Source organism: Candoia aspera, chromosome 12 (genome assembly GCF_035149785.1).
Source record: "Candoia aspera isolate rCanAsp1 chromosome 12, rCanAsp1.hap2, whole genome shotgun sequence".
NCBI lineage: Eukaryota > Metazoa > Chordata > Lepidosauria > Squamata > Boidae > Candoia > Candoia aspera.
The window spans coordinates 18,871,500-18,897,012 of NC_086164.1; the positions used below are offsets into that span (position 1 = coordinate 18,871,500).

At 41.5% G+C, this 25,513-nt stretch overlaps 1 protein-coding gene across 1 annotated transcript; it reads left to right on the top strand.

Moving 5' to 3' along the window:
- The first annotated feature begins 2,635 nt into the window (after positions 1-2,635).
- On the top strand, positions 2,636-18,241 carry LOC134504297 (homeobox protein CDX-4-like). Its single transcript, XM_063313437.1, has 3 exons — positions 2,636-3,071; positions 16,733-16,878; positions 17,793-18,241. Exons 1-3 carry the CDS (start codon positions 2,666-2,668, stop codon positions 18,048-18,050), a joined length of 810 nt encoding a protein of 269 aa, XP_063169507.1. The 5' UTR covers positions 2,636-2,665; the 3' UTR covers positions 18,051-18,241.
- The last annotated feature ends 7,272 nt before the right edge of the window (positions 18,242-25,513 follow it).

A 25,513-nucleotide genomic window follows, 5' to 3' on the forward strand; every position in this document is an offset into this window, starting at 1 on the left:
AAGGTTTCCCTTGACATTAAGTCCAGTCGTGTCCGGCTCTAGGGGGCAGTGCTCATCTCCGTTTCAAAGCCGAAGAGCCGGCGTTTGTCCGTAGACACTTCCGTGGTCATGTGGCCAGCATGACTGAACGGAATGCCGTTACCTGCCCACCAAAGCGGTACCTATTAATTGACTCACAAGTGCATGTTTTCGAACTGCTACGTTGGCAGGAGCTGGGACTAGCAACGGGAGCTCACCCCGTCACGCGGATTCGAACCGCCGACTTTCCAACCTTCCGATCAGCAAGTTCAGCAGCTCAGCGGTTTAACCCGCAGCGCCACCGCGTCCCCTCAAATTACATTTACCGTACCATTTTTTGCAGCCGCATCATTACTGCTAACTGATACTGTTTGTACTACTACATCTACATTTCTAACCTCTTTTTCAGAAGTACCATTACCAAACCAAGCATCCCCCCTTCTATTCCTGTCCATCTGATTTTGGTTTCCTAACTGCTAACTTCCAACACATTTCTCCAGCTCACCAAGATGGCTTTGCTTGGCTAAGTATTGCCATCTGCTGTTAAACAGTTCCCACAACATATCCAGCCACAAACTATTAAATCTCATTTCAACCTAGTTGAGTAAGCTAGCACTGAAATGGTGATCCACTTTGTGTTAACTCAAGGTTAGAGATGGAGAAGTACATTAAACAAAACAGATTAAGCTCCCAGTTCAATTTCTACTTCCAAGCTGGCATTTCCACTGTGTAGTAATTTGTGTCCTGATACGTACTGGCTAGATTTACACAGCACCCTTGTAGTAAGGCAAAATGTGGTTTGTTTAGTTTTAATTTTGTGCAAACTCATTGTGACTGACATATCAGGATTTATGGCTTAGCTTTATGAACCTAGCTCCTTTGTGGCTTATTGAACAAACCATAGCTAAATACAATGTGTGAATCCAGCAAGTACTTTTCCTATCCCTCATCCACATCAGTGGCAGCTTCTGGTAAAGACAGGAAAATGCTCTATCTAAATGATCAGGACATCAGTATGAAAGAGCACAGCTTATACTGCAAAATATGAAACTCTATCCAGAAAGTTATTCCTTTATTCTGCACACAGAGACATTTTAGGGGGGATGTACTAAATCCCACAAATGCCCAAAGTATAATTTGTTATTTGAAATGATCAGATGGATCATTGTCTTGCATTCAGCACAGCAAAACCATAGCTTAGGTTTCACAATTACTGGACTTCAATGGACTAAAAAGGACAGAGGGGGAATAACACACATGAATGAAGAATAAACATTTTATTTCTGGTTTCTTGGAGACTTTAAATGGACCTGCCTGTACAGACTACAAATTAATTCTGCACACAGGGAGGTTATTCTAGAAACTACAGCTTTAAAATCATTCAAATGCTTTCACCAGCTGATGTAAGAATTCTTAAAAAAAAAAAAAAAAAAGACAGCAAATCCATTCCCTCCACACAGTTAAGGAGGTGCCTCTAAATTCAGAAGACAAACATGCTCTTTGAGAGTGGCGCTTAAAGAAAAGCAATCTTCAAACACTTTTCACCTCTTTAAGAGAGAGTTCCCTCAAAAGTGTCAGGTCATTCACAAAGGTTGATTAAATAGCACATCCTTAAGGGATGTTATTATTTTTTTCCATCTCTCCTTACTATGTTTTGGTTGCTCATCAAGAAACAGTGTCAAAACAGTTTACACCCCAGCAATTTTTTTCTTCATCTACATGGAGAAATACAAATCAGCTACTATAGCCATTCATTCATTCATTCACATCAGAACAGCTGAAGAATGAAATGTTTTATGTTAAAACTTCGTTCTGTTTTTGTTAATCGCATGTTTTGTCGACCACATGTACATTAAATTCTCCCCTATTTCATTCATTAAAAAATAATTTTATGAGATCTTTTCATGAAATTGGAGATAAATGCCTTCCATAAAAGGATTCATTCAACTGCTTAGCTGTTCCATTAATTGTAGTTCAACTTAGGAACCCCCATCGGGCATCATCCATCCAAAATTAAATATCCTTACTCTTTGTTAATGTAAATATCTATCATACACTGGAACTAATGTTGGCTTCACCCATGAGATGAATAATGGTTTATTGAATAAGTTTAAAAGAAGATGCTCTCCTACAATGTAAGCCATAAACGATGGTTATTAAACCACATTGGCTGGATTCATACACAGTGCTAATCCCAAATCAAGGAAATGATGACTTAGTGTGTAGTTGTACTTTGGCTTTTCCAAGACTCACAAAACAAACAGACTGAATGCGTGCCTGGCCCAGGATGGGAAGGGTCTGTTAGAAATCTGCGAGCCAACAGTAAGGTGGAGTTGCAGGATGGCCAACCCTTCATTTGAATGCAAATGTCGTTTCCGTTTCCGAGTAGCCAGTTATCTTTGACATTAGGCAGAACCTTAGTCAACTGCTACCCCAGCACCTGGGATCCTATTGTCAAGGATGTGTTGTAAAGAGACCTCCTGAGTCATCTGCAAATCCAGTCTAAGCTTGGGCTGGAAAAAGAGATTGTGAGAAAGAAGAGGACGTGTGAAATCTCCCCCTCCCCAAGGAGCAGGATGCCTGGCCAGGAGAAAGCTAGGGGATGAACTTCATCTACGTGAGTTATATTTTGGAAAACGAAGCAAGGATGTATCCAGGTTCTGTACGATGCAGCAGCAGCAGCAGCAACCTACCAGCACAAAATTTTCCTTCTGCCACACCCTACGCAGATTACATAGGATACCATCATGTCCAAAGTATGGATAATCGTGGACAGCCTTCAGGGACTTGGGGAACACATTACGGGCTGCCAAGGGAGGACTGGAGTGCTTACGGCCCAGGACCTTCCAGCACTGCAACCTCCACCCAAATCAACAGGTCTTCTCCTGGACAGGTCTCCTTCACTTCTGCTGATTACAGTTCCCTGAATCCTGCTGGTTCCATGGCTTTACCCTCTCTAGACACAATTAATTCAGAGCCAAGCTCTCCTCCCCTCAGTCAGCGGCATGGCTCCTATGAATGGATGAGGAAAACAGTCCAATCTACTTCAACAGGTACGTTGGCAACCTAAATTCCCTCCCCCTCCAAGAAATCTGTGACTGGTTACAAGTAACCTTTTCCCACATTGACCACTTTCTGAAAACAATGGGATACATTATCCCAAACTGGAAAGGGTTTTTCTCATCTTCTGATCAGGCTTTCGAACCACAACGTTGATTTATCGTCCCAGCTGACATCAATCTGGTCCTTCTGGCGAATGATCACATGATATATTTCTATTTAAAAAGAAGGGCAAGTAAGGAGAAATGGGCTGAAAGAGGAAGACGTTGATTTAAAAAACAGCCTCAGCTCCTCTTATAATATAAGGGATAGAATTCCCATCAAACTGAGTGGGGTCTACTCCTGAAAGAGTTGGCATAGTTAGGGCCTTGGACATGCTGATTATTAATGTTGGGTTGGCTTGAGACTTGAATGCAAACCAGCTAAATAATACTTACAGCAGGCATCTGATGAAGTGCGCTGTGGCTCTCAAAAGCGTATGCTTTTTGATAAAATCTGTTACTCGTAAAAGGGGCTTCCGGAGTCTGATTTTGCGCTATTTCTTCCTACCTCACAGGCACACTGAAATCCTCATTGAAATCCCATTTATTTCAATGCTGCTTCCTCTAAATACCCGTGAATCTGTATCAGCCCATTGCACTTGAAATCACCCCAGAATGGTGAACTTTACACTTTTTTTTTATTTATTTGCATGACAGCAGAACCAAACTAGCATTTAAGGGGCAATGTATGCGTTGAAAGATTCCCATCTGGAGAGGGACAGGGGCAGTGCGGATTCTGATCACCTAGGTTCACTTTCAGGGCAACCTCCATTAACATTTCAAATAGGTGCTGGGGATAAAAGGGGCTGTGGCTTAGAATGCTAGACGCCCTCTGAGAATGCGAGTCACAGAAAATACTTTTGATCTCTTGGCAGAGTGTCCTCTGGAACGTTAATAACAAGTTGATTTAACGAAGATGACAGGAAAAAGAGATTGCACATGACTTTACAAAATGCATCTCAGACATTCTGGCAAATTACCTTGCTCGATGCTAAACTAGAACAGAGGTATGAGAAAATTAGTTACTGTTGCATTAATACTGGTATTAACACATTAAATACTAGTAGAAGAGAATATCTGTAGCTCAGGGATGAGCTGTGGAGTTCTTGGTGCTCTCTGAGCCCGGTTGTTTTCTTGCAGACATTTCATGACCCAGCTAAGGTAGGTAACATCATCTGGTGTTAAATATCTTCATATTAGTATATTTAAATAAGTTAATATGTCTCCATTACTCTCTACACATCTAGCAGCAAGTCTTCATATAACATGCTATACTAGGTAAGATTTAATCATAGCTGTTGATTCAGCACAAAGTATGCTTTGTGAATTCCCAGATGTTGACTAGGAATGCTAAAAAGACTTTCCTATTATTCTTCTTAAGAGATGGTGGAGCCAGTTTCCATTGTTTTATCTAGACCTCTCAGGATGATTATTAGAACCTCAGCATGATTATTAGAAAACATTCAAGTCTTTTCAGCTCCCAACTGTTTAACAGTTGCATAACAAAAATGTCACTGTTATTAAAATATATTTTTTAAGTTTTCCGTTCAGCCCTCAATTATTTTGCTGAAATCAAAAGCTTGGGCTTAAAAATAATGGGTTGTATGGGTATGAGAGAGGAAATGACTTCTGATCAGATCTGGTACTCAAAACAAATTCCTGGGCTGACAATTGAAAAGGTATTCCCAAACTGATGCCTTCCAGATGCATTGGACTACAATATCCAAAATTCACAGCTACCCTGTTTGGAAACTCTGGCCACAGTGATCTGCAGGTATTCTAGAGAAATTTGAAGGAATTTGAGTGGGAGAAAGAGGTTAGCAAAGGCTGTTTTACCTGGATCTTTCTCTCATTCCTAGCTTCTCATTTTGTTCTTAAAAAGATCCACAAAGCTTCCAATCTGGTCACCTTGCTGTAAAGCAATATTTTTCAAACTTGGAAACTTTAAGATGGGTGGACTTGGTGGGGCTGCGGAATACTGGGAGTTGAAGTCCACACATCTTAAAGTGGCCAAATTTGAAAAACACAGCTGTAAAGCAATCAATTATGTCAGGATTATGAACCAAAACTGGTAGACCTCATTTTCAAGGCAATTTAGTTTTTACCTAACCTTTTATAAATGAATATTTAAACATACCCCTCGAGCTTCTGAATAGAAAAACAAGTCTTACTTCAGAGAACACCCTGTGCTTAAGAGTGGCTCTGCAGCCTATTGTATTAATCAAACAGGATAAGATGGTGAGATCTGCAGATAAGGAGGAGTAAACCTCTGGTTTAAATTAAGTTATCAAAAAAGGCATATAGAAATCCCTAATATATTTAGCCCTCTTTCCATATTGATAGTCTCAAGGGTGGGTGGGTGGATGGATGGAGAGAGAGAGGGCGCAGTGTCTAGTCCATAGCCTGCCCATATAACTGAATTCCTTTCCTTGACTTGGCATTCCCTGGCCTCTTTGAGACTGCAGCTCCAAGAATTCCCAGCTAGTATGGGTTTTGTGTTTCTGGGAATTGCATCCAGAGGAGGCTGCAATAGAACATCTGGATTCACACGATGCTAGGCTAATCTCAAATGGGGTTGGATCGTTTGTGGTTCACTATGTTGTGGGAGTTCGGCCCTTGTGTTGGCATCTTGTTTGCATCAGTCCGTTTCCTTGAAGGGAAAGGATGGTTTGTTTGGCTGGGCCCACACGATGTGAAGAGGGCAGTCGTGTTTTGTTAACCGGCATTTAGCATGGTGTGGATGCATCAAAAGAAGGGTTTGACTTATAGAGCCTCCTCCCTCTCGTGCATTCTAGAAGTGTGAGACTACAGCTCCCATTGCTGGCTGGTGAGGTTGGTGGGCCAGACCTCTGAAAGGCCCTGGATGGAAGAAGGCTGTTCTAGTAGATCTAACCAAATAAACAAGAATTTGGTTATTTCCTTGTGCATCTGACCAGACCCAACCTTTGTGCTGTAGCAGACAGAAAAGAGCTTTGAATAAGAAGGTTACAAGCCCAGAGAGGGAGTTGTTCCTCCATTCATCTCTGGAATACTGGAAAATTTCCTCAGGACAGACCCAGATAAATGCACAACAGGGCCCTGTTTCATAATAGGAAATCCAGGGAATTAGTAGTCATGTTTTGGCCTCAGAGCTACTTCTAGTGAAGCTCTTAGCATCTAACCTGCTTGGACTAGATGCTTTCTCTTCAAGCTCTGCCTTTCTTCAGCCAGGGCTGGTGGATTCTCAGCTAGAACATGGTCTGCTTCTTTCCCCTAGTAATCTGAACTCTGCCATTTCCAACTGCGGATGCTCTGCTTGCTTTACCATTCTTCAGACCCACTCACCTATCTACCCTCCATGAATACACAGAATGTTCTTTCCAAAGCCTTCCTAAATGAGGTAGGGTGGGAATGAGGTCCAAAGGCTGGGGACATGGGCTTTCTTGTGCAGGTCCTCATCCCAGCTGCCAATAAATTGCTTTGACAATTCGTCCCAGTCTTAATATGGGGAGGAGCAAGACAACTTTTTATGGACCTCTGTCATAGCCTGGGCTTGGGGTCTTTTTTTTCTAAACTAAAAAAGAAAAAGTGCTCAGCCACCTTTTTGGAGAAGAGGGGCTGATTCATTATCTGGGATCATTCCACTGCGCTTCTCTAAGTGTGCCACATCTTTCTGGAGAGAGGAAGGATGCACATTTTGGCATAACATTCATGCACCCACTAAGCAAGAATACGATTTGCTTGGTTTGGGCTGTGCATAGAGTGAATTGTGTGTTGCTAAAGAGCTGTGGTTTATTCAACAAGCCATGATAAAAATGTGCAGTTGATTATGGCAGTTCTCATGATGACCTACAAGGACATTCATAAGGTATTGTTTTGATGTAAATGCAGACTTTTCAAAGATGACAAAACACCTTCTTGAAAATAACTTGTTTGGAGACGTGTGTTAAAGTACCTGTTGCTTACGTGGCAGATGGCCAAGCTTTGTTGAGTCACTTAGTTGCTTCTGAAGGTTTTTTAGCACCCACAGTGCCAGCTGCTCCACTGTGAGAGGACAGATGTTAGACTCAAGAGTTTCAGACTGACTTCCAGGACTACTGAGGCAGGGTGACCATTACCAAACACTGTTGACCTACTCCACAGACTTTTCTTGAAACAAAAAAATATTTCTGCAGAGAAACAGCTAAGAAACAGTGAAGTGCCATCACAAATATTAGCTTAGTAGTATTTTTTTCTCTTCCTTTTGCCATCATATTTTGCCAGGGCCACTTCAGTGGGAACAGTGAGAACCAATTGCTCCCAGCCCCCCAAAAGGAGGGTCCCATCCAAGACCCACTTCCATATTTCAAATGATTAGATGGACAGTATTTGTCATTCAAGGCAGTAAAATGAATCGGTTATCATGAGTTTTGGCTATTGTGGACCAAGAAGATATGGATACAGGATGCTATGAGGAGAAGGATGGGATTCAAATGGATAGCTTCTCTTCAAAAGTGTTCATGTACCACCTTTCTGTGGCATTTCTCCTGCAGCACATAACCATGGGGCTGGGGGGACTGCAATTTCCATTCCTTCTGCTTTTGCCTCCCCAGCCAAGGCCTGGTTCCTGGTGATCCCAAGAACTAACCAGTCCAGCCATGCTTAGCTTCCTCCAAGATCATCCAAGGTTGGTTAGGGGTGCAAGAGAAGGGAGAGGGGAGAAACCAATTCCTGTGGAACAGCATTCCTCAGCCAGGCTGCAACACAGGAGAAAGCTCTTTCCCACCTGCCAGAAAGACAAGCCAATGCCAACAGGGGAAACTTAGACGGGATCTTCTGGAGATCTTATCTGGAATGATTTCTATGAGCAAGAGAAAAGAAAGGCAAACTCTTCCAATGTACATACAGAGAAGTTGCTCCTTCACACTTTCTTCATCAGCCTGGAAGCCTTATCCGTTGGCTGGTTGGCTTCTACATATGTTGGCACTACAACTTCCCAAATTCCCAGCTGGCTGCATCACAATTTTTAAAAAGAAAGTAGAGATGCAATTATTATTTCTGGAAGTTTTCCATTTTTTTTCCTTCAGGGAAGCCTTATCCACAAAGTAGTGACAGGAATTAAGGTGTTGGATTTGGACTTGGGAGAACCCAACTCTCCCTATAACTATGACCCAGGTTTCCCTATCACTATGAAGCTCACAGAGTGACTGTGGGCCAACTGCTCCTCCACCCTTAGGTCAAGCCAGCTCACAGGGTCATTATGAGAGTGTAAAAGGATAGGTATACGTTTCCTCATGTAAAGTTCTTGAGTTCCCAGAACAAATGTAAATATATTGTTGTTTCACCTGCCTAGATGTTTCTGCGTATCTGGAATGTGGCATAGGAGGATCTTCTAGAGAACTTTATCAGCTCAAATGATCCACTGAATAATGCTCTTCAGGCTTCACCACTGCACTATGTCAGTCTTCCGTTGCCTGGTACAATCCACAGATGTTGAATTACAAATCCCTGCAAAGCCACTTTGCAGCCCAACTCCTCTGTCAGGAACTAGGCTGGGGAATACTGCTAGACAGGGATTGAAAATACATCCTCAGCTTTCCTAGTGGCTGTGGATTTCAGGAGAACTTTTAAGGATGGACCAGCTGTCTCTTCATAAAGCTCCCTGGCATTCCTAATTTCTAACTGAAGAGAAGCACTCCTGGTCACCTTCCAAGAAAATTGTCTGGAACCCAGGACTTACTTCATTTATTCTACCTCCCCTAATCTGGTGTGTTTCAGATGTGCTAACTAAGGATACTGAGAATCCCACACATCTGGAGAATATCTGTAAAGACTATTGGTTTCTTATCCATGCTAGACTGGAGAATTTAACATATTGTCACTGGTACCGCTATGGTGGGATCACAACTCTAGAACTCACATTGGGGGGGTGAGGTGGGGTAACAAAAGACAGGTAGCAAGAATGACAAGGCAGTGGCATAGGATGAGAAGGTTTTGCTCACTGTTAACCTGGGGTAAGTGTAGGGTTAGAGTTAGGGTTAGGTATAGGCAGAGGACTTGAGCAATAAAGCCAAGCGTTTCCTCAAATCCTTTGCTTGCTCTCCCCCGCTCTCAAATTCATCAGGAGGCATACACATTTAAATAAAAAAACCCCACAACAACTTCATGATGCCACTACATCTTGTTCTGATTTGCCTTTGGATTGTTCCCACTGAGCTCTGTTTTCACCTTGGTTGTCTTTTCTCAATAGAGCCAGGTGCGTCCAATGCTGCAGAAAGATGGCTAAAGGCTTGCTCCTGAGTAGATGAATCTGGATTGGTAAAACCAAGACATTCTCTGAACTATATGTTTTGGTGCAGAGCTCATCCCAAATCCATCTTGAATCAGGCATGGAATTTCTAGGCCAAGAAGTAGCTCATTTGTTTATTTGCAGGCGTAGGAGATGATGTTGGCCAACAGCAATGTTCTGTACTTGCAGGTAAATCACCCACTAATATTAATATTCGTGGGATATCTGTTTGCACAGTTATGGAGGAGTATGAAATAGTAATTGAGGAAACGGAGACTCATACAAATCATAGACCAGAATAAAGAGATTCATTCATTTCACTGACACATTATGGATTGAGAAGATGGTTGGCTGAAGGTGGACAAGGTTTCCTGTCTAACTGGAGAAATGTGAATTAGGGATTGAATTGCCCTGGGAGGGTAAAACCAATAAGCTTAATGGTTGGCTACAGCTCAGACATGGTTCTATGATCCATTTGTATATTTTCACCAAGAGCTCAAGACAGCTTAATGGGAATCTCCATTTTACCTCTGTAAAAATAGCCCTGTGAGGTAGATTCAACTGAGAGAGGCTGCCTCAGCATCACCCAGTGAGTTCCCATAACTTGAGCCCTGGCCCAACACCTGAACCATTATACCACACTGGAGTATTAAACCAGACTTCTCTGAACTGGTATCTTCCAGGTGTGTTGGACTACAACTCCCAGCAGTCTCAGTCAGCATTGCAGTTCTGTGAATTCTGAGCATTATAGTCCGACTCTTGGAAGACACTAGGCTGGGGAACCTCTGTGAGCCTGCTGAAATTTTTCCTACACCATCACCAAATCCAACATTGTGGATCCACCGTTTTGGAAGTTTCTCTGCCAGTCCAGTGCAAATTACCTCTTCACAAAGCAGACTGTAATGCACAAAAAGTATTTAAAGACATTAGAAGAGAAAGATGGGTAGCCAGCTTTTAGCAACAGCACCTTCACAAATTAAACCCATCTTCTCTGGCCTGGGATCCTACATATGGGTCAGTCCTCCAGCCCAGATGGTGATTTGATTTCTGTTCATCATAATTCACTCAAGAGCTCTGGAACTGGCCAGGTGAACAATACCAACTAGTAAATCTTTTGAGTAGGAAGTTTTTCTCGTGTGTGTAGCAAAGGAACAAGCCAAAGATGCCTGCCTGATTCTAGTTCAACAGGAACCTTTTCCTGCCAAAGAGTAAGTCATAGCATTAAAAGAGAGCTTCTAGATTTAGCATGTGTGATAGAATAGATATGATTTGACAGACATGACTTGTCTCATTGTGATTTCTTAAATAAACCTGAGCTGCTGGTTTGTTTAAGAACCTTCAACCCACCAAAACTGGAATCACACAACACACTAAGCCAAAGCCAAGCAAACCTCATGATGTGTAAACCCAGTCATGACTCAAAATGAGAGAGGAGAAGAGAGTAGAACAGACTTTATTGCAGTCCATGATCTCTCTAAAAATACCCATAACAGTCACACATTAATGCTTCAGTATACATTGCTTATATCTGCATGACTTGTTGATGGAGATATTTATGTGTAAAAAATAAATGCCAAACTCATTATTTACACTTTGGAGTTCATAATCTTAGCCAATAATGCTTGTGTCTGTATTTCATCTGACATAATCCTGGGAAATATATATCTGAAAGTTTGTGACACTTTTTAATTTGGGGGGGTTAGTCATCTTATGTACCCACTAGGCAGAAGGTGGGATAAAAGATGAAAAAATAAAAATGAACAGTATGCTCTAAAAAATCCACTTTCAGGTCTTACTCTAGTTGCTTCTAGAATTCTCTAAATGAATAAAACCCATGCAAAATGGGGTTTAAAATTCAGCACTGCCCTACCTTATAGGGTTGTTGTCAGATCTTGAGATAATGTATCTAAAACAACAAGCACCAAAATGCCTGACACTTTTTGAATGCCATGCAATCTTAGCCACCACACTCAGTTTAAAAAGTCATGGATAAAATATTAATACTAAAATTATATGAATATAATATTACGAATTATCTAAGACTGAGAAATAAAAACAAGAGAGAGAAGGAAATACCCATCTAAGTTAATTTTGACTGGTTTATTTTAAATACTTTAAAATATTCTTCAGTTTAAGATAAAATTTCCAAGACATCATACTATTCATAAAACACAATAAAAATAATCACAATTACCAAGGAAATCAGCGCAAACTAAGAACCATCATCTGCAGTCAGGTGTACAAAAACATTAAAAGGCATCTAAAGGGCAGCAATTAAAAGCTGCATTAAAAAGTGTCTGGTAATTAAAAGATATGACTCAACCAGTTAAATGTCTCTGCCAAGCAAATTCCAGAGCAAAAGAGCCATAACTGAAAAGCAGGGGCATCTGAAGGGGAGTGGGAAGTTTTAAAGGTCAAGATGGTTGCTGTGGCCTCACTATAGAAGCCCTGCCCCTTTTACAGACTGCGTAAAAAAGGGGTTGGGCTATGATTGTGCAGTTTTAGCTGCTATCCTGATTTTTTTTTAGTTGCTCCTGCTGCAAAGGCCCTTAATCCAGTCTCTACCTATCTTGCTTCTGAAGCTGCTTTGAAGATGTCCAGTTTCAGACAGGAGAAAAAATAGGCCACCCTTGAGAAACCTCCATGCCATACAAGTCTTCATCCCTTCCAACAGAAGAGAATCTCTGTAGCTCAGGGTTGAACTGTGGAGTCCTAGGTGCTCTCTGAGCTCGGTGCTCTGCTTGGAGATGTTTCATTACCCAACTAAGGAACATCATCAGTGCATCCATCATCATCATCATCATCATGCATCATCAGAGCACTGATGTTGTTCCCTAGTTGGGTAATGAAACGTCTCCAAGCAGAGCACCGAGCTCAGAGAGCACCAAGGATCCTTCATCCATTTCTTCATCCATTTCTTATATTTCTACTCTGCTTTTCCTCCAGTGACTCAAGGTAGCCTACAGGGGAATTTCCCTTCATTTCTATCCCCATAACAACAATTCTGAGAGGCATTTTGGGCTGACTTGCTCAAAAGTCACCCAGTAAGTTTTCACCGTTGAGGGTGGAAGTCTCCACCCAGACCGGGCCCAGCGTCTTCACTGCTACTCCACACTGCCTTCCTGGTTGCTTTTAGCAACAGGTAGACAACCAGTGGCCTTGCTCAACAGGCAAGACATTTCCGCTTTGCTGTACTAGTCAACGCATAATAGCTGCTAGATGAGACAATAGTAATGTTCATGGACTGTCCTTTTAAAACCAAGATACCACATCAAGGACACAATTCTTCAGGACACCTCCTCTTGCATGGCTTCTATGGATTGGAATGGAGTTGGCGCCCCATGAGTATGTTACTTCAACTCAGGAATAAGAGAGAAAACATCCAGTTTACTATTTAACATCACAAATGCATATGATGCTTTAAGAAATGGCACAAGCAAAACAACGCTGCACTTTCAGGATGGAGACCCATCAAAAATGTTGAGAATAATCAGCTGAGGGAAGGATTAAGGAGATCTAGCTATGAAGCAAAAATGCTGAGTCCCATGTAAGTAAGCTTTGTTTCAGGAGAATAAAGACATGAAGCCTAAATCACATTTGGAGTAGGAGGTTAAAAGGAAGCATAGCTAGATTTGAATGTTTCCAGCGTAATCATTTTATTAATGTTGACAAAGAGATGGATACAAGATGCCCAAACAGCCTTCTTAAAACTTGTACCTTCTGGAGGTATAGGAAAATTATTCTCAGTTCCTTTCAAAATCTTGTCTACCTTTAGCTTAGCCTTCCCCAACTTAGCACCCTCCAGATGTTAGGATCACAATGCCCCCACCCCCAGCCTTCAAGACCTTGTCCCATTTGGCTTCATCTTTCCACTTAGGGTTCTCCAGAGAGGTGGAGATATAAATCTACTCCCTCATCCTGGTGGAGCCCACCAGACCGGGAAGGCTGTTGGTGAGCCTCTCCTAAGATCCTTTGAAGCTCCTTGGCCTGGGCACAACTGGAACAGAGTTGAATTCCCAAATGGGAAGACAACCCGGCTTTCTTTATTGTCCTGCTGGATTTGCAGACATGGACAAATTCACAAATTCCTGTGATCAGGAAGATGTTGGCTGATGTAAAACAGGAGCTAGGCTCAAGCAGAGAAGACAGGGAAAACCAGGGGCAATTTGGATGCTAATTTATTTTCTTTATAAACTAGTTGTGAGGTCCAGGGCCCTCATCCTGCTCCGCCTTGTCCCTTGATTCCATTGTCTTGAGTCCAGAGGCTGATTTGCCATATCAAGCAACAGGCCTTCTTTTAACACTTTGGGGGGGGTGGGGGCTTTGATATGCATCCTGGCTTCTGCTCCGTTTCTTTAGCAGTTATATTGCCGGAAAGACTGATGATTTTCACAGCAAATAAAGAGGCCCCTCACTTGGCTTTTATTGTGTTCCAAAAAAATGCTCTGTGAATTTTATGGCCAAGGGGAAACCTGCTCTCATCCCCCCACCCCTCCCCCAAGAGCAGAGTGAAGCTAGAATGACTTGAGTGTCCCTAAAACAGGTCCTGGTTTTAAAACACCTGGTGAGTTGTTTTGTTCAGAGTCAACAACCTGATTCTCACAGATTACAAAGTACTTCTTTAAATGGAACTTCCACCACTCCTTTGGCACATCCCAATTATACATTCCAGCACAGGGCGCCCCCTCTCTTTGCCTACTTACCTCTAACATCTCATTTTTAAAAACGTTTTTTTTTTAGCATTAATATACCCTCAGATCCTATTTCACAGCCTCTATTTCCATGGCTGTCTGGTTCATCTGCTTTTAAAATGAAGAACTTTAAGAGAGGAAAGGAGAAAAACCAGAGATGCTGATCCACTTCATGGGTGAAGTGTTCGGGAATGTAATTGTGTGTACTTTGACAAGCAGCAAGTCAAACCCTTTCAAATCTGACTTGATCCTTTGCAAACTGTAAAGCAGTCACACGCCTGATTGCTACGTCCCTGATCATAACTGTTCTAAACAGCAGCAAAATTTTAACATGTGGTGAGTTATTATACAGTAATGGCACAGATGATGGAAGATTTTAGAAAAAACACTCTTTTTTCAAAACATAAGACTTTCTAAAAAATATGCAAACAATTGCAATATAGACTTTTGGGAAACTCATAATTCTTCAGTGAGAACTGTAAGCCCTTTACTTTTTCCAGAGTAAAACCTCAGTTCCTTAAATTATATCTTTTTGGTGGAATTCCAACCAAGTTCTCTGAAATGTGCCGAGTATAGAGAACATAGATCCTAGGATTCAAAATAGGGCATTCCTCAACTTGGCATTTTCTGCAAATTTCCAGCCAGTTGGGACTTTAAAAGCTGAAGTTCTACCAGATCTGGAGGTCTGAATGTCCCTGGTTCAGGGTAAGAGACATAATCATGTCATTTGTGCAATGTTGGCATGATATACATGATATCATCATGGCTTCTACCAGTTGCCTATGTCTGTAGAACACCAAACAGAAGAAGGCTATCTGAGCGGCAAAATATTTGTGTCTACTTTGTGAAGATTACTGACATCAAAATCAAGTCCTTAAGATGTTATTGGTTCAGCCATTTTTCCCAAAGTATGTTTCTCTTCCTCAAAGATACCTGTAATTTTGACATAGGAACCACGAGGAATTCCTTTAATGCAGTCCTTCAGACTGAGGTTCACATCTATTGTCACTTTCAAAAGGTATGAAATTTTGCCAAGTTCTTCAAGCAAGAGACCCCAACTAATGACGTATCTTCTCTCCTCTTACAATATTTATCTCTTGGTCCCTATTTGTTTAGATCACTCCTCCAATGTACAACTGCAGCAAGCATGAAAAGTAAGTCCAGTAGTTACATGGTAGCAAGTTACAGCAATTATCCTAAGGCAGTGTTTCTCAACCTTAGCAACCTTAAGATGTGTGGACTTCAACTCCCAGAATCTGGAAAGTTACTGAGGTTGAGAAACACCATTCTAAGGAGAAGAATTCCATTCTCAGTCCCAAGGTTCCAGCACCCGGCCATACTCTTTGATCTCAAAAAGCTAAGCAGGCTCAGACTTGGATGAGAGATCACTAGAAAATCCTGGGTCTATAACCTAATGGAGAAGTTAAAAAAAATCTGGAAGAAGACAATAAAAAGTCACATCCCTATTATTGCCAAGAAAAAGACATTGGTATTTCCATCAAGTCATCAGAGACAAGCTCAACTGGACAGCAACTTGCCCTTTTAAAATATATACTCTGTGTGTGTGTATGGAATTTGAACTCAACAAGGACCATCTGCAAGCAATTCAAGGGAAATCTCAGAAACACAAGCATAATTCCTACGAAGATTCAGTGTGTCTGGCAAGTTCAATGAGTGCCCAAATGGGCTTTGGTCAGCTGGCCTGTTGTGCTTTGTCGCATTACACATTTTTGGGTGGACCCTTCAGGTGTTTTGGACTATCTCCATCATTCCCAGACACCATACTGGCTGATGTGTTGGAGATGGGCTCTAACACATCTGAAGATTATCAGTGTGAGAAAGACTACTGTTAAGTCAAGAGGCAGAGGTACCATTAGAGTAGAATACAACACGTTTGCAAGCCAGGATGCAAGGAACAGATCCATCCATAGCTAGTTACACCGCATATTTCCAGCCCAAAATGACTGCCCACCCAAATTCTGCTGCCCTTGTGAAAATTGCTGTTGGCCACACCCTATTACTTCCTTGTCTGCAGAAGCCCACCACAACTGGTATCCAACCCAAAGTGCAGCTGATCTAGCAAATGTTTTTGCAAGCTTTTAACAGTTTTGGAAGTTTTGGGTAAGGAAGAACAAGCCAAAGTATGCTTGAATATGCCTTCTCAACCCTGATCCAGCCAATGTGAGCATGTGCGCGCTTTGAAAATGATTGATGAAAACTTTTGATTCTCTTGCAACTGTAGTATCTCTCTGCTATATCTTAAAGCCGCCTAACTTTTCTCAGAATTCCACATGGGCCTGGAAAGTAGCTGCCACTGTTTTAAGGAATCAACTCATTCAATAAATGTCACTTTTGAAGCAACACCATGTTTTTGCTAGCTTGCACAGAAGCCTAAAACAGAAGGACTGCTTTAATGAAGAGCAACAAGGTGCTGGGTTCACACGAAGTCTGAAGTACTTCTTCCAAATCACTTTTGAAGCATAAGAATGCTATGCAAATCGTATTATTTATACGATTATTTAGTAAAGAGACTAAGCAAAAGCAGGTGTGTTAGTATTTTTCAGCATATGTGCACCTTCTTTATTTGGCTTGGCCAAAGCCCAGATTAGGCAGGCCCAAGATTTCAGAAGCAAATGCAAACTTCTAATTCTTTTATTTCTTTCTTTTTCCAACAGGTAAAACAAGAACAAGAGAGAAGTACCGTGTGGTTTACACAGATCATCAGCGATTAGAACTGGAGAAGGAGTTTCATTACAACAGATATATCACCATTCGAAGGAAGTCTGAACTTGCTGCAAACCTGAGACTTTCTGAGAGACAGGTAGAGCATCAGCTACCTGCGTGTGGCAGGGTTCCGGTCTAGTTCAGAGCAGAGAACCACGCGAGTGGGTGGGAAAACAAGGAGAGAATATTCCAGAGGGCCTTTACAGAATTATTCAAAGCAATCCCTCCTCTTATTGGGCAGACAATTTTCATATTTTACAAATGAGAACGCTTGCTGTTCTATTTGTTATGGAAGTCAGACATCCTTGCCACTCTCCAGACTAAGATACAGACGAATCTAAGCATTTAGACTGAAGGTTTTTTCCTGGTGCAATAAGCCTGCAGACACCACTGGAACCATTATGTGCTTCTGCACCACAGCAGAGAAATCACTCAGCTCTCTGAGCCCTTGCCTAAAATTAAGTGCCAATGAAATCTCACTAACAATGACAATAGCATCAGTGTTGCTCGTCAAAACAGTCCAACTGTGGAAGATGTCATCTGCAGGCATTCAGTCAAGGTTCATGGAATTATAGAGTAGATCTTAACTCTCTTTTCTTTCATAACGTTCCTGTGTTTCACTATGGGTTCGTTCGTTCATTCATTCATTCATTCATTCAAAAGGCTAGGTAAGAAAAGGTGCAATACTTTTGCAAGGCCTTCCTAGAGGGAGCAATGAGTTTCCTTTCTCTGGAAGGATCCATCAGCACAGGATGAATGGTGGACTTCATCCAGGGCAGCCCAAAGCAAGGTGCCTCAGTCAAGTACCTCTCTCTGCAGGGATCTCTTTGGGTGATCTTTACCGTTGGCTCCATAACACAGCCCTTGACTTACTTCCTGAAGGCTAGTTTAATTAAGGGCTGTTGGGTCAAGAAGAAATGATTCCTGTGGGCTTCCCTCATCTCTAAGGCTCCCAATGCTAAGTAATGGAATCTCTCTTTGCCCCCCCCCCGCCCCACTTTGCTCCTGCAGGTGAAAATCTGGTTCCAAAATCGCAGAGCCAAAGAAAGGAAATTAATGAAGAAGAAAATGACCAGTTTTGATGGCAGCAGCCTGGGCTCCATCCAGAGTGACTCTGGTTCCATGAGTCCTATCCCAATTCGTGACCCACAGACTCACTCAGAAATGGCTGGCACTTTGTTTCCACCACCACCCCCTCCCCCGCCGCCTCTTTCCATGAATGGCCTCCAGCACAGCACAACCCTTCCACAAGTTGTGGCATCTCAGTGAAGGCTTTCTGCCAAGAACACAACAACACAAGGTCTTTGCAGCACAGCAGAGCCAACAGAGCTGTTGGCAATACAGTTCCCACACCTGGCATCCCCATGGCAGTTTGCAAAGGACAGAGGACTTTCCACCAAAGATCAAGGCTTGGTGGCCACACAACAGTTTTGGACAAGAGGTCCCGTGATACCTGGGGGGTAAACCGTGAGCGCTCGGTTGCAAAGTTGTGCTGGTTGGAGGCAGTGGGAATGGCTGGAGCAGAACAATCATCCTGCTTCTGCACCGGTGGTCCTGCACTTTGTTTGACTGGAGACCGGAAGATTCCATACACGGCAACTTCAACCATAAGTTTTGTATTTTTCCTGGTTCACAGGGTGAAGACATGACGTCAGAAGAAATACCACACTAGTATAACTTACTGTCAGGGCTGGGCCTACGACTCCCGTTTTGCAGACGTAAGAGAAAAAGTGCTAGATGTGGAAGAAGGCACAAAGTACAACTTGTTGTGAATCATAGCTTTCCTATTTTTTTTTTTTAAAAAACTCTAAGATTTCAGTCTGTATCGCAAAGAAATATGTTTGGAAGGAGTGATGTTTGTTTTTAAAAAATCTTAATCCAGGTTTCTAGGCATTGAGGAGGCGGAGATGAAGTTCTGGCACCCTTTAGAGCATCTTGCTTTCACCATGACTAACAAAACCATATAAACTATACAAATTAAGAACCTGATGCAAATGTGGCCAATTTGCACTATTTTTATCAATCGTGTTATTCAGTTTGTCTTGGTGTGGCTGGCTCATCCGAATGCTGAATTTTAGCGCTCAGTACACACACATCTGACACCATTAAACAAATTTGCTGAGTTATTATTCTATGGCTTCTTGAAAATCACATTGTTAATTTGAGATTCCTAATCCAAAATGTCTTCCCCCAGATGTTTTCCAGAGACTGATTCACCCTTGACTCTAAGAGTAGTATGTTTTTCAAACATTGCCCAATTTTAACAGCAAATGGGCCGAGTTTCAGGGCCATCCCAAGAGCTAAACAAATCTTTCGGGGAGACCACATGGGGCTGACAGGCCAGAGGTTGTACACCTCTGGCCAAGATGGTGAGCAGTTTTCTGGTCTATGTCAGAAGTATAAAGTAACAGAAATTAGAGAGTTTAAGATTACGCAAGGAATCTCTCCGAAAGACTTTGTTCAGAAAGGGACAGCATCACCCCCCAATTCTTCCTTCAGGTTTTCTAAAGATACCCAAATTCCTGCCAAGTCCTTTTTAGCTTCTTCCCACATCAGGAAGATTGGGTAAATGTGAGGACTACTATTTTGATTTTGTTTGAAGTCAGGGGCTGTTTAATGATTGGTAGTTATTGGCCAATGCAATAAAAGATTAAGCCTCATTGGCAGAACACAAACAAGGCTTCCATCTTCTATAGTTGGACTTCAGATCTAATTCAAAGGAGCATCTTGGAAGTTCAGTTGTGTGAATTTTGTACTAATATGGTCTTTGAAAATACACCTTACCCATTTTGTGATTCCAAGTTACTAATATTCAGGATGTCTTCAGGGTATAATAAAAAAAGTCAAAATGGCAGCCACAATGGTGTGATTTTACCATATACCGTGGATATCACTGCTGATGTTACACCATGTCAAACTTTCTCTCGGGAAATTTTACAGTTAATTATTCTGGGTAAAGAACAACATTCCAAAGAGTTATATTTGGAAAGAAACATATGGATTTACAGTATTTCTTGATCTTCTCAATAAAATTCATACATCAGGGTTGCAGGTTTTTCATAGAAAAGGGGTACTATTTGAGATATGGGTTTTAAATTATCATTTTAATAAAATGGTTTCTAAGTTTCACATAACAGGCCCAAGAACTAGACCAGGGTTTCTCAACCAGGTTTCCATGGAATTCTAAGGTTCTGCGAGAGGTCACTAGGGCTTCCCTGGGAGATCACAATTTATTTTAAAAATTATTTCCAATTTGGGCAACTTCACATTAAAGACATAAGTTTCATTCTTTATTTTTAGTTTAAGAACACTGTTAATTCATAGATACAGGCCTAGCCATGAAATGAATATAGTAATTTGGTAACTTCTGGCCTATATTCGAGCCTGAATGTGCAGGGGTTCCCTGAGGCCTGAACCATATTTCAAGGGTTCCTCCAGGGTCAAAAGGTTGAGGAAGGCTGAGCTAGAGAGCCATGTATAGTAGGAAGCTGCACATCTGCACCTCTTCTGTCCAGAGAGCAGATGGTGGTAGGTCATTCCTGGTGGCATCACAAGATGGTTGAGAAGGTCAATTCCTGCAGTGTCACTCTGTAGCCACAATGACCAGATTCAGAAGACTGCATGAATTTTTTTCCCTTTTATCTTCCCATGTCTCTTACAGTATGGATGTGTCTGCTCTCATTTTTGACCCAAATTGTTTCCCATTATAGACAAACTAATTCTTATTAACTGCAATAAAATAGGATCAAATCATAGTATACATAAGGAGAAATATGTTCAGTAAAAATGGACAGTAGACTTTTTCCTTTTCTTCCTGGGAAACGGGATGGATTTGGGAGAGTAAGCACAGGAGACATGATATTTCCAGATCATTAAATCAAAGGTGCGCATTTTTTTTCCAGTCTGTGTCTGGGGACAGTATTACTCGTAAAGTTTACTTCTGCTAGTGTTTCAGGCACCATTCTCTTCTTCTTTCCCAAGAGCCACATTATAACCATTCTTTGATTTGCCTTTGTGAAGCATCTTGTGATCTGGAAGATAACAAGAATGTTCTACCATCGCCCAAAACTTCCCTTGGAATAACCATACATTTTATAACCTTATCACTAGGGAAAAAAGACAACAGCATAATGAAAGAATGAACTCACATATCATAATAACAAGTAGCAAAGAATATCAACCTTCCAAATTTAAAAAAAAAAATGTTCTTGGGTGGGATGACATCCTTCATAGAAGAGATGAAGAACCTGAAGTACTGGAATATGGTATTCAGTTGTAAGTAACGTCAGTCAAAAGTGAAAACATCTCAAGAGCACACAGTCCTTTGAATAAGGTTGGCTTTAGCATGCGTTCTTCTCCTGCCAATCCTCTGATACAGGGCCAATTTCTTTGTTATTATGGAATTGTTGAGTTGCTTCTGTCTTCTGAGAAATCTAAATAAGAATATCCCTGTTGGAGAAGCCAGTGGCTTACCTAGTTTAGCATTCTCTGACACATCATGACCAACCAGATACATTTAGGAAGCTCAGATATGGACAGGGAGATAATTGTCCCCTTCACTGTTGCTCCCTTCTAGCTGGTATTCAGGGTTTATTATCTGTAATTCCAGAGTCAGTAAATAGCTTTTGGGACCAGGAGCAGTGATAGTCCAATCCTCTATGAAGTTGTCCAATCCTTTTTAAACCACCTAAATTGGTGGCTATCACTACCTCTGATGGAAGCAGATTCCACAGTTTAACTATGCACAGCAGAATGTGTAATAGCCTTTCTCCATGGTTTCTCTCAAAAGCTGGTATTTATTTATTTATTTATTTATTTATTAATCACATTTATCACCGCCCATCTCCCCCCGAGGAGGGACTCTGGGCAGTTTACAATAAAACACAATTAAACATGCTATATAAAACTATAGAATAAATATAATACATAATAAAATATAAATATGGTGGGAACCCAATGGCTAAAAGTTCTCTATAAACCTGCAAGTAAAACAGGGCCACTCTAGGGAGCTAGCCCTAAGAGGTACCACCCCTGATTCCAAAAGTAGCAAAAAACCATCCATTAATAACCTTCTCTTCTATAGATTTATCCAGTCCCTTTTGAAAACCATCTAAATGTGTGGTCATCACCACCCCTGGTGGCTGCAGACACCTCTGTTGACTCTGTACTGTGAAAAGAAGCTGTTTTTTTTAATTGGTCCTGAACTGTCTTCATATTCAGTTTCAGTAGATTACCTCAAGTTCTAACATCAGGGGTGATGGATTTTTCCTAGGCAGATTTCCAGACCTTGAATGCAAAAAAGTTAATGTATTTCCAGAAAATAGTCTATTTATGGGTGTTTATGTCAATCAGCCTCATTGTATTCCTTGAGTCACCCCATGCCCTCATCCCAAAATGTGATTTGTTCCTCAGGATCTGTTCAGACCATTACAATAATACAGAGCCAGAAGTCTGCTGCTAATAATTATTTATGGCTGGTCATCTGGAGGAAACAACGCTAATTTTACCCCACTATCCCCTGACAATACATGGAATTTGACCTACTCACTTTCACATTCCTCCTCAAAAAAACAGACACAAAACAAAGAACCAGAAAGGATACTGAAATACATGTTTTAAAGTAAATCAGTGTTTGAAAGCTTTTCCTCCCTTAAAGAATGAAGGAACAATTCTTGGGGAATTAGAAAAGATACCTAAATTCACAACTTTTATTGCAAAACACAAAAGGGCACACCCATCAGTATTCCTGATCAATCCATCTGTTGGCTACAGAAACTCAGGAACGAAGGCATTCTCTTTGTAACTTTAACTCCAGATTTGTCACTGAACTGTTTTCTTGTAGATGTAAAGAAAATAATCAGGGCAGATTCAAGACAAGATTAGATAGCCTGGGCCCAAATTGTTCAGTGCTTTGAAAGTTAAAAACATCTTATACGTCTTCAGCAGCTGACAATCAGTACAAATCTTTTGGTGTGAGTATGAAAAAATCAAGGAACCCAACAGCAGCTAAGCTCAGCTATTGATCTTGCAATTCCCAAAGCTTCTTATGCTGTATCATGGTCTCCTTACAATATTATCTAGGTTCAAACCATCTCAGGAATGGTGACAAGTATGGCTATACTGGTTGGGAATGATAGGAATTGTAGACCAGTACATTTGGAGACCATCAGGATGGAGATAACTGCCTTGAGTGGTTCACGGTACTACAAAGAAAGGATGTCCATCCAAAGGTCACATCTGTATGGCAGGAAATTGCCATCCTGATTGGGTCTGTTTGGAAAGAAGCCCCACTGAGCTAAAGAAGATTCAGCTTCCCAGCCTCCAAACTCTAAGGCATTTCTCAGCACAAACAGGAGCTGAGGTTAAGTAGTTTTGCAACCTGAGTACGGAGGAAGAAATTGTGAGTGAAAGCTCAGCATGGAAGAGAAGAGAAGAGAAGAGAAGAGAAGAGAAGAGAAGAGAAGAGAAGAGAAGAGAAGAGAAGAGAAGAGAAGAGAAGAGGAAAATCTAAGCATGTATTTGAAGTGAAATAATTAAATTCTGGGTTTCAGAATAGTGAATTAGATTGTCCCCCGAAGAAAGGTTATGTATGTGCTGAAATGCAAAGCGCTAAATATCTAATATCTAATGCCGCCCAGTGTCCCTCTTTTGTGGGAGACGGGCGGTAATAAAATGTGCAAAATAAATAAATAAATAATTTTCCTCCACCGTGGAAGTCTGTAAATTCAGAGAAAATCACAGGGTTTGGTCAAAAGCGTTAAGATGGCAGCCACCGTGATGCAATTGAAGCTCCGCACTTTTTTTCCGTGCAACATAAAAATAGCCTTCTCCTCCATGAATTTGACTAGTCCTCTTAGAAAACCATCTAAGATGTGGCCATCCTAGAGCAACATATTCCATAGTGTACATTCCATATGATGAACCCCCAATGTGGCATTCAAAGAAACCAATGAAGAAACCCAGAATTTAATTATTGCTCTTAATTAAACCCTTAGGCTCCTGTCCTCCTTGATAGCTCTAAGAGTGTACAAAAATGGTCAAAAATGAGAAGCTAGCAGACTGCAAGGTAAAGCACCTTTAAGCATAAACTCCATCCCAAAGAAAGCCAAGAACCCCTTCCCATGAGGAATGCTTCTTCTAGACCAGGGTTTCTCAACCTTGGCAACTTTAAGCTGTATAGACTTCAACTCCCAGAATCCCCTGGCCAGCATGGCTGAGAAACACCAGTCTAGACTCTAGATTATACAGAGTCATCTTCTCCCTTGTCTTTACTTGTTCTCCTATAACTGGGCCATATTGGTGTCAAATTCTTGGCCACTCACTTCAACTAAAAGGAACAGTTTCCCAGGGTCTATTTTAACAAGATTTATTTAAAGGGGGTAGGAAAAGGTTGCAGAAATCTCAGCAACTTACACTGCTTTCCCTTCAGAATCCAATTTATCTCACAGGGTGCAAAGGTGGGGATCTGGGGGGTCTTTTACTGATAGTCCCTCTGTGAGGTGAGGAGACCTCGTAAGTAATGTAAGTTTTCGCAGAGACTTCTTCAGTGCACCGTATCTCCCCTGGAAGTCCCTGCATAGGCAAAGCTTTGATCCCACCATTGCAGCTGCCATTTTGACTTTTTTTTGCCATGCCCTGCTGACACCCTGGCATTCAAATACTAGCCAGGCTTTCTGAGATCAACAAAGGTCTGGTACATGCTGCCACCTCCTTGAGCAGCACACAGTCTGTAATGCTTCAAATACTTGTTATTATGGTGTGACCTCTTGGTGGATCTCTAGGATCTCTTTACTTCTGGCAAAGTGGACTGATGCCAACTTTCCTCCCCCTGGAACTTTCCAGGTGTGCTAAGCTACCGTTCCCATCATTCTGAACCATATGTCCATTAGCCACGCTTTGCAGCACAATACCTATGGAAGGCACTAGATTGGCAGAGGATGGCTTATGCCATAATAAATGCATTTTCTTAGCTGCATTGCTTTTGCATCAGTTCAATTTGGAGGGAAATAAATGCAAGAAAGAGAAGGGGGAGGGGGAGGAGAATGCCTTCTCTTTGCTGTATTGCTTTTGCATCTGTTGAATTAGAAAGAGCAAGAAGTTAGGGTATTTATTTTCACACCTTCCCATCAAGACCTTCTTAATCCTTAGAGAACATGGAAAAAAGCATGCATCAAGCCCTGATATGCAGCTCTTCTGATTTTCGATTATCTTCATCTCATCCCAACCTTATGAATGTAAGGAAATCTTCTGTACTCTTGCCTTAAACCAAATGCCTTATCTAAGGCTCTGTCTGAGAGTCCTCCTCACATCTGCCCTTCCAGCTGCTGCCCAGAGAATGCAATCTCTTCAAGGTACAGGCAGCTCAGGAAAAGAGCTTTATCTCCTGTTTCACAGATAAAACAACAAAGCAGAAGTGATAAACATATGCTATCTGACTTTGGGTTCTAACAGAGGTTGTGGAGAGATCCAGCAAAAGACCAGGATCGAAGTTAATCACAGATAGGCTAGCCTGGAGTTGATCTAATGGCATCTTTGGTAGACAAGAAATCCTTCTATGCATAGGCTCCCTTCTGGACTTCCCCCAGCCTTAGTTGCTTGCTTGCTTGTTTTTCACATTTCTGTCCCACTGCAATCCAAAGACTCTCAACAGCTCACACAGACTATAAAAACCATTTCTAAGTGCAAGCTAGCTCTGTGTGGCTTATGCAGATGGTCAAACCTTGCAAAGCCCA

Coding starts and splice junctions, on each gene's coding strand:
- LOC134504297 (XM_063313437.1), top strand. CDS start 2,666: ATGTATCCAGGTTCTGTACGATGCAGCAGCAGCAGCAGCAACCTACCA. Junction 3,072..16,732: donor AGTCCAATCTACTTCAACAG/GTACGTTGGCAA, acceptor TTTTTCCAACAG/GTAAAACAAGAACAAGAGAG. Junction 16,879..17,792: donor TGAGACTTTCTGAGAGACAG/GTAGAGCATCAG, acceptor TTGCTCCTGCAG/GTGAAAATCTGGTTCCAAAA.